This window comes from Leopardus geoffroyi, chromosome C3 (assembly GCF_018350155.1).
Source record: "Leopardus geoffroyi isolate Oge1 chromosome C3, O.geoffroyi_Oge1_pat1.0, whole genome shotgun sequence".
Taxonomy (NCBI): Eukaryota; Metazoa; Chordata; class Mammalia; order Carnivora; family Felidae; genus Leopardus; species Leopardus geoffroyi.
In genome coordinates this window covers 59,181,095-59,194,413 of record NC_059338.1, presented here as the reverse complement: position 1 = coordinate 59,194,413, position 13,319 = coordinate 59,181,095, and the positions used below count along the sequence as shown (strand labels likewise).

General features: G+C 49.3%; 1 protein-coding gene across 3 annotated transcripts; it reads right to left on the bottom strand.

The window, feature by feature from the left end:
• Nucleotides 1-473: 473 nt before the first annotated feature.
• Nucleotides 474-11,140, bottom strand: CREG1 (cellular repressor of E1A stimulated genes 1). Of its 3 annotated transcripts, none has more exons than XM_045453054.1 (4): nt 10,711-11,140; nt 7,282-7,401; nt 5,908-6,092; nt 474-1,790 (listed from the first exon to the last, which is right to left on the bottom strand). In XM_045453054.1, exons 1-4 carry the CDS (start codon nt 11,062-11,064, stop codon nt 1,787-1,789), a joined length of 663 nt encoding a protein of 220 aa, XP_045309010.1. In that variant the 5' UTR covers nt 11,065-11,140; the 3' UTR covers nt 474-1,786. The 3 variants fall into 3 exon arrangements, with proteins under 3 accessions (XP_045309010.1, XP_045309009.1, XP_045309011.1); XM_045453053.1 differs by lacking the exon at nt 474-1,790 and adding an exon at nt 1,811-3,228 and having other exon boundaries at nt 10,711-11,137; XM_045453055.1 differs by lacking the exon at nt 474-1,790 and adding an exon at nt 5,422-5,606 and having other exon boundaries at nt 5,848-6,092; nt 10,711-11,137.
• Nucleotides 11,141-13,319: the final 2,179 nt, after the last annotated feature.

The window sequence follows — 13,319 nt, the reverse complement described above, 5'->3', positions numbered from 1 at the left end:
CGGTCCGTGAGTTCGAGCCCCGCATCAGGCTCTGGGCTGATGGCTCAGAGCCTGGAGCCTGTTTCCGATTCTGTGTCTCCCTGTCTCTCTGCCCCTCCCCCGTTCATGCTCTGTCTCTCTCTGTCCCAAAAATAAATAAACGTTGAAAAAAAAAAATTAAAAAAAAAAAAAGATGATGGAGACAAAACTCACAACAGTGCAGTAAAGGTAGAAAAGCAGATACCCGTCATCAACCTAATTCTATCACAAGGAAAGCCCCCTGACAAAGGTTGCATTCTGGCCACCCCCCAAATGTTAGGATACGATGAGCTGTTTACCAACGGGAAAAAGTCAGATTATTCACCGTAAGCTCTGAAACAGCCAAGGGCTGATTTAACAGCATGCTAAAATAAAAACGCAAAAGGGTTTCACCAGCAATGAAACAAAGCGTCACAAATATTAACATCTACGGTTAAGAAAATAAATCCAACACATTTCAGGAAAATAACGCTTTTAATTATTTTGAGGAATAAACCTATTTTACCAAGTTTAAGATAAGTCATTTTTCTTAATCAGAAGCCGTTTGCTGAATTTTAGGTAGGTTCGTTCTGTAGTTTTCAAACACAACGACTCCCATTCAACTTCCTTCCTCTTAGCTAGCGATTCAGTGGCTTGATTCCTGACACACTTCTTTACGAGGCACCTTCCCTCATCTTCAGAAATCACGTATATAGGCAACAAAAGCAAACAGTTTCTTCTTTTCTGGAGAAATGTGGTTGGTTTTTAAAGTCGTGTTATCTTCTCCCCGACGACCCGTTAGGTGGTAACAACATGGGAGCCATTTGAAGGTTCAGAACAGCTGAGGAAGCCTTAGGCCGCTCTTGAGAGCGCCGTTAGTTAACAAGCTACAGAGTACACTGGGCAGCCGCGGGCTTTGGACCTGGCTCAAGCTGGTCTACGTCCAGGAAACTTAACTTACAAAACAGGGAAATGATTTCCACAAGATCCCCTTCACCCCTCTTTTTTCTTTTGCAAGCCATGTGGGGGCAAAAAGTAAGACAGCGTGTACATGTGCGTAGGTGTGTTTTGAGTGGAGGACGAGGATTATACGGTGTCCACACAGGGGGGCAAATGAAATTCAGAAGCTTTTATGGACTTCTCTCGTTCTAGGTAATCATCACTTCGGATTTGGAAAGCGGAAAAAGAAGTTATTTTATAAGAAAGAGTATCACCCTACGTTGGATCAACACCACCCGGGACTGTCAGACACAAATGGACCACGGGGAGGAAGGTCCACCAGTGGCGCACCACAGTCTGGCTCGGCCACATACCTGCGGGCGCACGGTGACACAGGCCAGCCCTGCCGAGCAGGCTTGGGCAGTGCTGGTGCAGCCGTGGGTGAGCGAGGCCCTCTCCCCAGCCCGGGGGGCTTCCGGAAAGCACCCACACGTCTTCAAGTGCCTTCAAATGCCAATGGGCAATCTAAATCTGGCACCCACCCCTCTTCCAGGAGCCCCGTTAGAAAACCATTTGGAATTGACAGACCAAAGCTTCTTGGGTCATAACGAAGGCATAACTCTATGAAAATGGCTTCAAAATTTGAAAAAAATAAAAGATCTAGCAACCACATCTTCCGAGAAATCCAGGATCAGTCTGGCGCTATCTTGTAAGCGAGCGAGCGAACGAGCAAGCAAGCAAATCAGCACGTGCATCTGGGAAACATTCCACAGAGACGCATTAAGCCCTTCCAGTCTGTGGGAGCATCCCAAGCAACCCGCCGGGTGCTGTTAACTCGCTGTATTCTGCTTCACCTAGAGAAGGCAAGAGAGAGGAAGAATGATTTCATTAAACCGAGCTGACAAATCCTACGAGTTAATCACTGACGAGAGAAACTCCTGATCCAGAAGCTTAAAATTTGGAGCTAATTTCAGCCGCTTCAGGTACCCAAGAGTCACCTGGGCTTGCTCCGGAGTTCTGGTATCAGCACGTGTAGGGTCGGGCCCTGGAATCTTCATTTTAGCCAGCACCCCTCCCCTCTGAGTGTAGTGCCACACGCTCCAGTAAGCACCGCCGGGATGAAGCACAGATGAGCACCAAGAACACCTGACAGCTCACTTAAAAGACAACAGCGTTTGAGGACAGAAGGGAATCAGCCAAGTTTCCCACGACACTGAGTTTAGCCGGGGAGGTGACCTGGACCCCCTTTCCTGCCGCAGTCTGGCCACAGCTACCAGGAAACCACGTCCAGGTGAGGGAGACCGGGCCAGACGGTGGCTTACAGCCTCCTATTCCCTGTGCCTGTGCTGGAGAACCTTCGGGAACACCGGTGGGGGGGGGGGGGTGCTGGGGTGAGCACCCTGCAGCTCAGGCTCAACGGTGACAGGAGGCGACTGCTGATACCCCTGAGAACCGCCCACTCAGGGACGCCCGCAGATGCGCCGTGTGGCAGCAGAACCTTCCGGTCCACGTGCAAATATGTTCGTGGTCTGGACCCAACAGTCCAATGAGCCACACCAGATTCGGTCAGGCCCCACGTGAGCCCTACTAAGTGGCACTTGTACTGAAGCTCTCTCGAGACTCCACCAGAATGCAACGGACTTCAGATGCAGAGGCTTTATGGCATCTGGAGAAGTAACATCTTCCAAAACTGAGCTGCGCAAGCCGGCCATTCTGTAAAGTTCCAGAAAGCCACAAGGCCCCTGGGAGCGGTTCCCTCGGAGCGTGCAGGCTCTTGGCCCTCACAGACATTACCCTCTCCTGGGCTACGGGCAAACGAGGTGGGTAGGATGATGAGGGGCCCACTCCCGGACTCCGAAATGGACAACTAGTGGTCAGACGTGTCTATCTCTAGGATTTCGGGTGTCCTGCCTTAGAAGGGGTCCGACTCTGGTCTAGCCTTTGGTCCTCCTCTCCAAAGGACAGGATAATGCTCCGTCTTTTCTCTGAGCTGCAGACAAGGCTCACTCGTCTGTGAAATAAAATGGGAACCTCAAATTTATCTATTTTACTCACTTATTCAACAGGGGCAAGCTCTTTTTTGTTATTAAAGCAAGCACTGCCCTCGGGCACGTCATTTATGCAAAAATGACTGTACATGAGAGATGGTCACGTCTTACAGAAGTAAACTTTAACCAGCTTACTGGATAATTCACTGCCCTGTCATGATGCTGGAGCTGCTGTGTCTGTATTCCTATAAAGTCAGGTGGCTTTGTGGGTCCGGAAGAGAATCACTGGCCTGTGCCTCTTCTCCTGCATATACAGAAGCAACACAAACACCACTGCTGGATTCTTTACTCAAAGGAGCTGAGGATCTTTGTCTCAAATTATCAGCCTGACAAGTAGCCAGTGTTCACTACACAACTATTCTGGGCCATGCGCTGTCCTAGGCCTTGTCTGGGATTGATTGACTAAATAAATAAAGCCCGAGCTTTGCCGTAAAGAAATTTACAAGGGTGACGGGAAGTCAACGCTCCAATGTGGAACTGTTCTACAATAGAGTAAGAGACAAAATAAAGAAACACTGAGAACGAAGCCCCCAAATGACCATGACCTACGGGTCTAACTTAGCATCGTCACCCTAATTTCTGCAAACAGCAGCCAGTCATTACAGCAGAAGTGCGTCACATGGCTGACACCAGGCGAGGAGCCCAGCCAGCCAGCAGTGAGGTGACCAGAGGCACAGTCGATCTTCGTGGGCAGAAGCAAGGTGGGGGCCCCAGGGCTAGAATGCCAGGGTCTCGGTCCAGGCACCAGCACATACTGGCCATCAGACTTACTCTTCGGGGCTCCAGCTCTCCACCTTCCAGACGAGGAGAAACACTACCGAACGTCTGGTGGGGAGAAAGCAGGCGGTTCACAGCAGCCTGAACAGCGCCCACTGAGCCCCAGCTGCTATCACTGCTGCCATGATCACTGGCTGTTGGGCCTTGAGGATGTCAGCTATGCCAGTGACCCGTGTCACCCGGGAAAAGTCCCAGTCCTCTGTATTCCTTCATTTGAACCCTGACCTAATGTCAGAGGATCTGATCACACCCCTTTTTCCTGTTCTTTTCCCATTTCCAGGCTATTTTCTTCTTTGTTCTTTCCCAGGGCCCCTTGGGTGGCAACCTCCTCACCCCCAAGTGTCCACTTCCTGGTGGGTGTCCCACACGGCCCCCCAGCATTCACAGCACTGAGGTCGATGGGCGCAGGACCGCATGCTCAGACTCAGATGTGTACCATTCGTAGTCCAGAAGTGCCGAAGTCTGGTGCTCATGGGAAAATGCCATCATGGGCCAGAACTGGGCTCCAACCAGGGCCCCAAAGCATAGCCTTAAAACAAGGTCCCAGGGGCGCCTGGGTGGCTCAGTCGATTGAGCGTCCGACTTCAACTCAGGTCATGATCTCACAGTTTGTGGGTTCAAGCCCCCCATCAGGCTCTGCACTGACACCTCAGAGCGTAGAGCCTACTTCAGATTCTGGGTCTCCCTCTCTCTCTGCCCCTCCCCCGCTTGTGACCTCTGTCTCTCTCTGTCTCAACAATAAATAAAAACATTAAAAAAACAACAACAAAACAGACAAACAAGTTCTCAACCTGGTATCCAAGCCTATAGGCAGAGTTCAGGGCTCTGTGAACTTGGATGGAAAAAAGAGGTTTTCATTAAGCTCTACCTGAAATTTATCATTTCCTTCAATGATGAATGTAGGCAATAAACCCCAGTGGTGACAGCGTATCTGTGACTGTCATCAACAGAAATAAAGAACCTACAGATACTTTCACATCATGTTAGAGCTGTCGCAGATGTCTTAAATTAATTCAGCCCTCACTACTCAGAAAGGACAGTAATATAGACTCGCTACTAAATCTTATTTAATATGTTCACTAAAAAGTCAACATGTCGGGGCGCCTGGGTGGCGCAGTCGGTTAAGCGTCCGACTTCAGCCAGGTCACGATCTCGCGGTCTGTGAGTTCGAGCCCTGCGTCGGGCTCTGGGCTGATGATGGCTCAGAGCCTGGAGCCTGTTTCCGATTCTGTGTCTCCCTCTCTCTCTGCCCCTCCCCCGTTCATGCTCTGTCTCTGTCCCAAAAATAAATAAACATTGAAAAAAAAAAAAAAGTCAACATGTTTTTTAAAAGTCAACATGTGGGGCGCCTGGGTGGCTCAGTTGGTTGGGCGGCCGACTTCGGCTCAGGTCATGATCTCGCGATCCGTGAGTTCGAGCCCCGCGTCGGGCTCTGTGCTGACAGCTCAGAGCCTGGAGCCTGTTTCGGATTCTGTGTCTCCCTCTCTCTGACCCTCCCCCATTCATGTCTCTCTCTGTCTCAAAAATAAATAAACGTTAAAAAAAATTTTTTTTAAATAAAAGTCAACATGTTACTATACCACACGTTTAAAAATATTTTTATAAATGTATTTCAATCCATGTCAGTACATTATATTCATATAATGTATGAATTAACTTATGTTTTATAAATGTATTTTAATACATTCAATACATTACATTCAATACAATATAGTTGGTTTCCATTGTATTTCCAATGTATATTATACTCCTAAAAAATATTCTGAGGGGGGATCAGAGGCTTTCCCAGCTTGCCAAAGGGTCCCCTGGTGGAAGAAAGAGTTAAGAGCCCCCTGGCTTTAAAAGATTGAGGACCGCAGGGGCGCCTGGGTGGCTCAGTCAGTTAAGCGGCCGACTTCGGCTCAGGTCATGATCTCACGGTCTGTGAGTGTGAGCCCCGCATCAGGCTCTGTGCTGACAGCTCAGAGCCTGGAGCCTGTTTCAGATTCTGTGTCTCCCTCTCTCTGACCCTCCCCCGTTCACGCTCTGTCTCTCTCTGTCTCAAAAATAAATAAACGTTAAAAATTTAAAAAAAAAAAAAAAAAAGATTGAGGACCGCAAATAAAAGCGGCAACATTAGAAAGACGAAAGCTGTGTAAATACTTACTGAAATGTGACATTATAATATTCTTCGGGTGTCACTATTTTGGGTCCACCGAAGTAGTCCAGGACCCAGATGTTGGTTATATTCAACTTCGCAAAGAACCAATTGTGGCTGGAGGGCCACGTTTTCATCTCAGGGTGTCGGACGAACAGCGACTGCTTGGCAAAGTCCATTTCTGATTCATTCACCTAAAGGACACACGTGATGTAAACGACTCATGGCCGCAACCCCGTTAAGGATGTGTGATTCTTCTACAAATCCTAAAGTGTTTATTTAGTTATAAATCCTGATCTTCGACTTAAGGAATCAAGAGAAAACGAAGGAAGCACGCAGGAAAGCAGAAAACAACAGAGTCCAGGTGTTGGCGGTAAGAGATTTACTGAAGTGGGAACCCATCACCAGCACCAGCTTTCGCGGTCGAGTGGTCATTTGGAGCTGTCAGAGTACCCGGCACGGGGCACGTGATAAAACGTCAGCACACGTACCCCAGGACAAGCCATCTTAAACACGGAGACGCAAGTTCACAAAAGATAAAAGTCTTTCAAAGAAGCACCGTGGAACTCACGAGTATTTGCCGCCCCTCCTTTCTCTGGTAAAATGCAGCCGCAGAGATGTGGCCACACGGAACGTCCAGACCATAAATCAAACTTGTCTGAGGTCAGCATGGCCGACAACGTCGAAAAACAAATGTGCGGGTTCGGCAATCAGATCAGCGCTAGGACACCTTGCCCTCTGCACTGCAGCAATCACCCCACTGTCTAAACCCACGTCCGGCCTCCAGTAACGGGCACCCCTCTCCTCGCTCACTTGGTAGGCTCTCTGCCGTAAGCCACTGTGAAAATATGGAGACAAGGAACCCACACGGGGGAAATATTGTGCAGTGAACAGCATGGCCAGGAGCAGAGACCTCTGGTTGAGCAGATGCACCTTACAGAGCTACATCCATTCAGCTTCAAACAATAGTTCGCTTTCCACGTAAATACCTTATCGAACACCTATACGAAATGAACTGATTTAAGTCTTTAGTTTTCATGAAATTGCATATTATCTCAATCACAAATCATTTTCATTTTATTCTTGATAAATATCTCCTTTCATTGTTAATAGATGATGCTTTTTTTAAATTTATTTACTTATTTTGAGAGAGAGAGGGAGCACGAGCAGGGGAGGGGCAGAGAGAGAGAGGGAGAGAGAGAGAATCCTAAGCAGACTCCACCCTGTGCGTAGAGCTCGACTCGGGGCTCGATCTCATGACTGCATTCTCGCGATCATGACCCGAGCCGATATCAAGAATCAGACGCTTAACCGACTGAGCACCCCCAGGCCCCTCAGGTGATACTCTTCTAAAACCCATGTTCTGGTGGGATAACCACTTACCTTGGTAACAGTTCCTGACAGCATTATGTGAGCACAGAGGGGGCTTTGGGGATCAAATCCCTGTTTCCTGCAGAAGTTAGTCTGTGCCAAAGACATGGTCAGGGTAGCACGTGGATTCTCCTGCAGAGAGAAAATAAAGATACTCCCACATGAAATATTGTCTCTGGAGAGGTAATAAATTTCACAAGTTATATACACACTGTCCCTAGAGCTGAGCATTCTTCCATGAAACAATGAATTGTAAAACACCACTGACCACTTGAGAAAATCACCTGTTGGATAGAGACTGATCTTGACCTTTCCTCCCAAAAAGCGGGGGGTAGGGTTTCAGATTTAAAATTAACTCAGTAAGAATTATTTTAACACCCTTTTTTCTTAAGCCTTTAATCTGTTTCATATTAACCAGAGAAGTTACAATTACAGGATCACCCAAATACAAGGCTGGTCTAGAGGTTTCACTGAAAGATCTAAAGGCTTAGACTCTAACACGAAACTAGTGCATAAAAATAGCACAGTTGTTCAACTAGCTAATTGTAGAGTTTAAGCAAGAAAGTAGCTGAATCATGTTTTTTGGTTATCTTACGCTAGCAGAAATTGTCACGTGATTTCAAAACTGGAGAAGTTGTTCATTCCTGTTTTAGCAGTAAAAGAAGAACACTTAGACTCAAAAAGTGAAGCAGGCAAAATTCGCAATTCTTTCTTATCCAGAAATCAGCTTCGTGAAAGACACTGCTGACAGATTACAGCAAAATTCACATGTTGCATTTAGCGCCTTCAATGGCTTGTGTGGAAAATTCTGCCATCTCATGGTGACCCATCACAACACTGGTTATAAAGGGAACTCCTTGAAATCATTTCGCCAAACATTCACTGTCTATACACTATTAGGCAAGGCGCCATAGGAGGAAAAAAAAAAAAAAAAAAGTCCTTTCTCTGTGACTTTATAATCTGGTTGTAAAGTCAGACATAAACAAAACTTAAATAATGCAAAATGACACAGAAGAGATCAGAAGGCAGCGTATAACTAATCGCCAAGTGAACAGTACAGTTTAGGGTAAGGAGATGTCAACATAGCCTGGAATGATATGGACAGTACAGGGAGCCTCAGAAGATTTTCAAAATCGGGACAGAAGTGGGACGACGTATTAAAGGCAAAGGGCATTGCAGAAACAGAACTGGGAAAATGTGGGACATGACTGTAATGAGAAACCCAATCTACCTGAAAGAGAGGCTTTGGTGGGATGGGGGTGGGGTGGGGGGCTCAACTCCAAGCTAAAGAGTCAGAATTGTATTCCGTAAGGCCAATGTCTGTCTGTGCTTTCCAAGAATGACCTGCCTGGAGAGCTTGTTAAAATGCTGACTTCTGGGCTCGAGTCCCAGCCCTGGTGTTCGTATTTTTAACAAACATCCCAAGTGAATCTTACGCAGCTCTAGGCAGCCGGTTGTTGTTGAAGGCTTCTGGGCAGAGGGAAATGCTGAGTGGCATTGTGTGCATGTAATCGGGTGGTTGGGTGACAGGGAGAAGATAAGAGGCAGAGGCGGGAGGAAAAGCAGAAACTATAAACCAATCTGACTGGTTAACTGATGGAATACGAGTCAGACTCATTCTGATGTGGCCACACCTTTTCACTGCCATCATGGATACCTGAAATCCTGGATAGGTTCCTTACACTGTGTCCCTAGATCTGTCAAAGACCTGAGCTGGAGTTCTACCTGGAAGTCATCAGTGGCTGGTCACTCACCAGTGACGTCTGTCACTGACATCTGTACAGTCCCTGTACATCTTACTTTTCCTCCTTCCTGCAACGCAGATGACCATATCCACACGAGTTTAAATAGGGTCGTGGGCAGTAGTTGTTCTCCATCCCCTCTCCCTCATGAGAAGCATCAGGGAGGGAATGGGGAGTTGTTTTTTTTTTAATAAAATCCCTCGGCACTATATTTTTAAAAGTCTTCCCAGGTGACTGTGTTTGCAGCCAAGGTTGAGCGTCACTGATTGAACAGAATGAGCTTCCTTTGGGCAAATGCCTAAGAGGGTGGAGGGGGCTGGGAGTAAGGGAAGGGTGAACAGAGGTGTCCGTGCCTTAAAAGGAGGTAGCTGTTTCTGGTTTTGCTCAAAGAATTCAAGCCCCCAGGGCCACGGATCTTCCAAGAAGTTAAACATTTAGATCTGTAATTGAAATCTCAATTTTTGAATGGTGGTAGCTACAATAGTCCCACCCCAACCCGTTACCCACGGGGGGATACAACCCAAGACCCCCAGTGGATGCCTGCCTGAAACCCTGGACAGTACCGAACCTCATATGTCTTTTTCTACACACACACACACACACACACACACACACACACCTGTGACAAAGTTCGATTTATAAATTAGTCATAGTAAGAGATTAGCAACAATAACAAATAGAACGGTACAATTATACCCTAATAAAGGTTATGTGGATGTGCTCTCTCCAAATATCTTCTTGTCCTGTACTCACTCCTCCGAGGATGATGAGAGATGATCAAATGCCCACATGACGAGATGACATGGGGCGGCTTTTGCAACCTAGCACTAGGCTACTAGACTCTAAGACAACCCCTCAGAAGGATCTTCTGCTTCTGGAATGCAGTTGACTTCAGGTAGCTGAAACGCTGAAATGGAACCAAGGATAAGGGGCGGGGGGGGGGGGGGGGGGGGGGGGACTACTGTAACTCAAATTTGTTAAAAACCAAACAGAACTCTGTGGACCAAAGACAACTGGCCCGAGGGACACGGGCAGCTCGTGCGCCACCATTCTGTGTCCTGTATTCTGACGGCAGACAGACCTGGCTTAAGATTCCAGTTTGGCTACTGGCTCTGGGCAGGTTATTTAACCGGTCTTATGCCTCCAGTTCTTCATCCGAAGCCCACTGCTGGACTCAGTGCGCTGCGCAGCGGTCACACCACTCTCGGGACAGCAGAGGTCCACCAGAGTTGTAAACCTGGCCCTGCCACAAAAGGTGGGCAAAGGATGAGCACCCAGACCCAACTCAGTGCTGCTCCTAACCAGGGAAGGTCATGCGCACCGGGCCTAAAGACTGCATTAATCACTCACGATGTTGTGTGTTAGCTTCCTGCTGCTGACAGGAAAATTCCTAGGAAGGGCAAGCCCTGTAAGACTTTTAATAACACGCGCAGCCGTGCCCCAGGACGAGTCAGGGATGCGAAGTCCTCCAAATAGACACTGGCAAAGAATTCAACCCGGAGGCGGGGGCGTGCGTGAAATTCCCGGCACTGAGTTGCCCAACAGTCAGAAGGCTGCAAAACCCGCCCGGCCAGCGCGGGAGAGAAGAGGCAGGGCTGTGGGCCGCGAGCAAATTCTTCCCTCTGGTTGCCCCGCCCTCCGTCCCCGAGCAGAATTTCGGCGACCGAAAGAAAGGCTGGCCTTGTCGCCGCCCGCTCACCTGCAGGTTGCCCACGGACTGCTGCAGCGGGCTCAGGTAGAAGTAGGGCACGCCGCTGCCCGCGCCGGGGGGCCCGTCGCTGAGCGAGAGGACGTCGGCGAAGGCCCAGCCGCGCACCGCCTGGTCCGTGGAGAGGGTGGCCAGTGCGCCCCAGTCGCAGACGTGCGTCACGAAGCGGGCCACGCGCGCCGCGTCCTCGCGGGGCGGCAGCGGCGGCAGCGCCGCGGCGGCGTCCCAGTCCCCGTGACCCCGGCCGCCCCGGCCCCGCGCCGGCGCCACCAGCAGCGCCACCAGCGCCGGCGCCAGCAGGGCGGCGAGCAGCGCGCGCGCGGACCCGCGGACTCTGCCGGCCATGGCGGTGACTGCTGCGAGAGGCCGCAGCCCCGCCACCCACAGGCGCCCGGGGTTAGCCGAGCGCGCCCGGCCCCGCCCACCGCGGCGCAGGCCGGCCACGCCCCCTCCGCGGGGGCCAATCGGAGCCGGGGGGAGCAGGGGGCGGGTCCCTCGCGTGCTCGGCTACCTCCTGGGGCGGGGACTTGTTTAGCACCTCCCCACCGCACCTGTCCGCCGCCTCTTTCAGGGCCGGGAAACTGTCCCCAGTGCGAGGTTTGCTGAGGCTTAGAGAAATTAGGGAAGTCGCCTAAATCATCCTGCTAGGAGAAGGTGGGCGTCTTCACATACACACACACACACACACACACACACACACACACACACGCCTTTTGAGAATACCTTTGGATACGGATATCCGACAGGCACGTGAGAAGAAATGCTGCATTTTCTATCTATGCTCCTCTTTTCTGTTTACTTCACTATCCGTACCAAAGTGGGAAAGACAGAAGGCCCCAAGTTTAGCACCTTACAAGCTGCTCCTGGCCCAGGAATCTCTCAGAGACACTAAGGGATTGTTGGTGGACTCTCGGTGTTCATGCACAAATTTGAACTTCTCGAAACCACTTTTGGACCTGTTAAGTCATCTGAGGGGTCAGTGCTTTCACAAATCTCTCACCCTTACCGCCCCTCTCAGGCCATGCTCCTAAGAATCTTCTTCCAGGAAGAGCATTGTGAGCTCTGTTCGCTGTGCCCCGTGTGCTGTTCGCTCAGCGGTGGGCACGGCTACCTCAGTCCCATCCTTCTCATGACGATATTCTAGGAATCGGTAAATAAGTTCATACCACCTGATCTACTTTCTCTGTACCCATAAGCTTTGGTCACAGCTCCTGGAGTGAATCCTACTCTCTGTGGCCTGGCTTTAAACCCCCATCTTAATTGTTATAAATGCTGCGTGGTGATGCTTGTGCAAGAGTTCGTCAGCTTTGTAAATCCGGCTCTGGCAGATACCTGGCCCTCTGAGGCTGAGCTGTTCAACACGGGTGAAGTAATTTCATTCAGCCGCTTTGGGCCAGTCATGTGAGCAGGTGTAGGCAACAGGTATGTGAGCCAAAGTCCGGCCTCTGCTTTCAAACTCACCCTCCCCTTATTCAGCCGAGCAGATTCTCAGGCTACTCAGTGAGAACTTCTGTATAGAAACAAGACTGTTTACTGTGAACGGGAGTTTTCAGTTCCCTCTCGCAGACAAAGAACGCCGTTGCACACACTGCTCTCACCTTGGGGTGAGAGGAGGGTGAACAACCCTTCATCAAAGTCGGTTTCCTTTTTAACAACTGAATTGGAAAGGGTTTCAAGCTAGATGGGAAACTATGTAGGGAGAAATTTAAGAGGAGGAAAATCGGGTTTATAATTTTCAAAACAAATACAAGTAACTTGAGTAGCTGCCTTAACCTGTTAAGGGAAGAGTGTACATAATTGCACATTTGGAGTTCTCATCTCACCACTGCCGCAGTCAAGTCGTGGACCACGGGATTTCCATTTTACCTTGTTGGACCTCAGTTTTCTCATCTGAAAGGAGGTTGGATTAGATGGTATCTGACAGCTGTTTTGGCTGTATAGTCTGGTAGCAGGCAAAATATGGGCCTTTGGTGAGTTTCACAATGATGTTTTTACAAGAGGACAAAAAAAAAAAAAATGTTTTTTATGTATTGCTATGCCCCTTACTGCCAGTATTCAGAATAACACCAGGCCCTAGTATAGCTCCATAAGCAAAACAGGTGCCTGGAACTTGGTCTCCGTGCACTGGAGCTTTAACATGAGGTCTACGGGGGCGCCTGGGTGGCTCAGTCGGTTAAGCGTCCGAGGTCGTGATCTCATAGTTTGTGGGTTCAAGCCTGGCATCAGCCTCTGCACGGACAGCTCGGAGCCTGGAACCTGCTTCAGATTCTGTGTCTGCTCCTCCCCTGCTTGTGCTCTCTCTCTCTCTCTCAATAATAAATAAATAAACATTTTTTTAAAAGAATGAGGTCTACACAACCCCCCAACTTCAAGCACCTCTCCTCAGTGTCTGTCTTTGCAGTACTCCTGGTGCCCGGGTGCCCCACATTCTCCTCCTCATCTGTGGGCATGGCCACCTCACTGCCTGCCAGATCTCCACTCAGATGCGCTTCCCAGAGGTGCCTTCTTGACCGCTGTTTCTTTTTTCTTTTTTTTTTTTTTAATTTTTTTTCCAACGTTTATTTATTTTTGGGGACAGAGAGAGACAGAGCATGAATGGG

Bases quoted from the DNA above. Each gene is read 5' to 3' on its own strand.
- CREG1 (XM_045453053.1), bottom strand. From the start codon at position 11,064: ATGGCCGGCAGAGTCCGCGGGTCCGCGCGCGCGCTGCTCGCCGCCCTG. The intron at 7,402-10,710 runs GTGAGCGGGCGG...TTCTCTCTGCAG, and splicing joins AGTCCGTGGGCAACCTGCAG to GAGAATCCACGTGCTACCCT. The intron at 3,229-5,907 runs GTAAGTATTTAC...CTGTATATGCAG, and splicing joins TATTATAATGTCACATTTCA to GAGAAGAGGCACAGGCCAGT.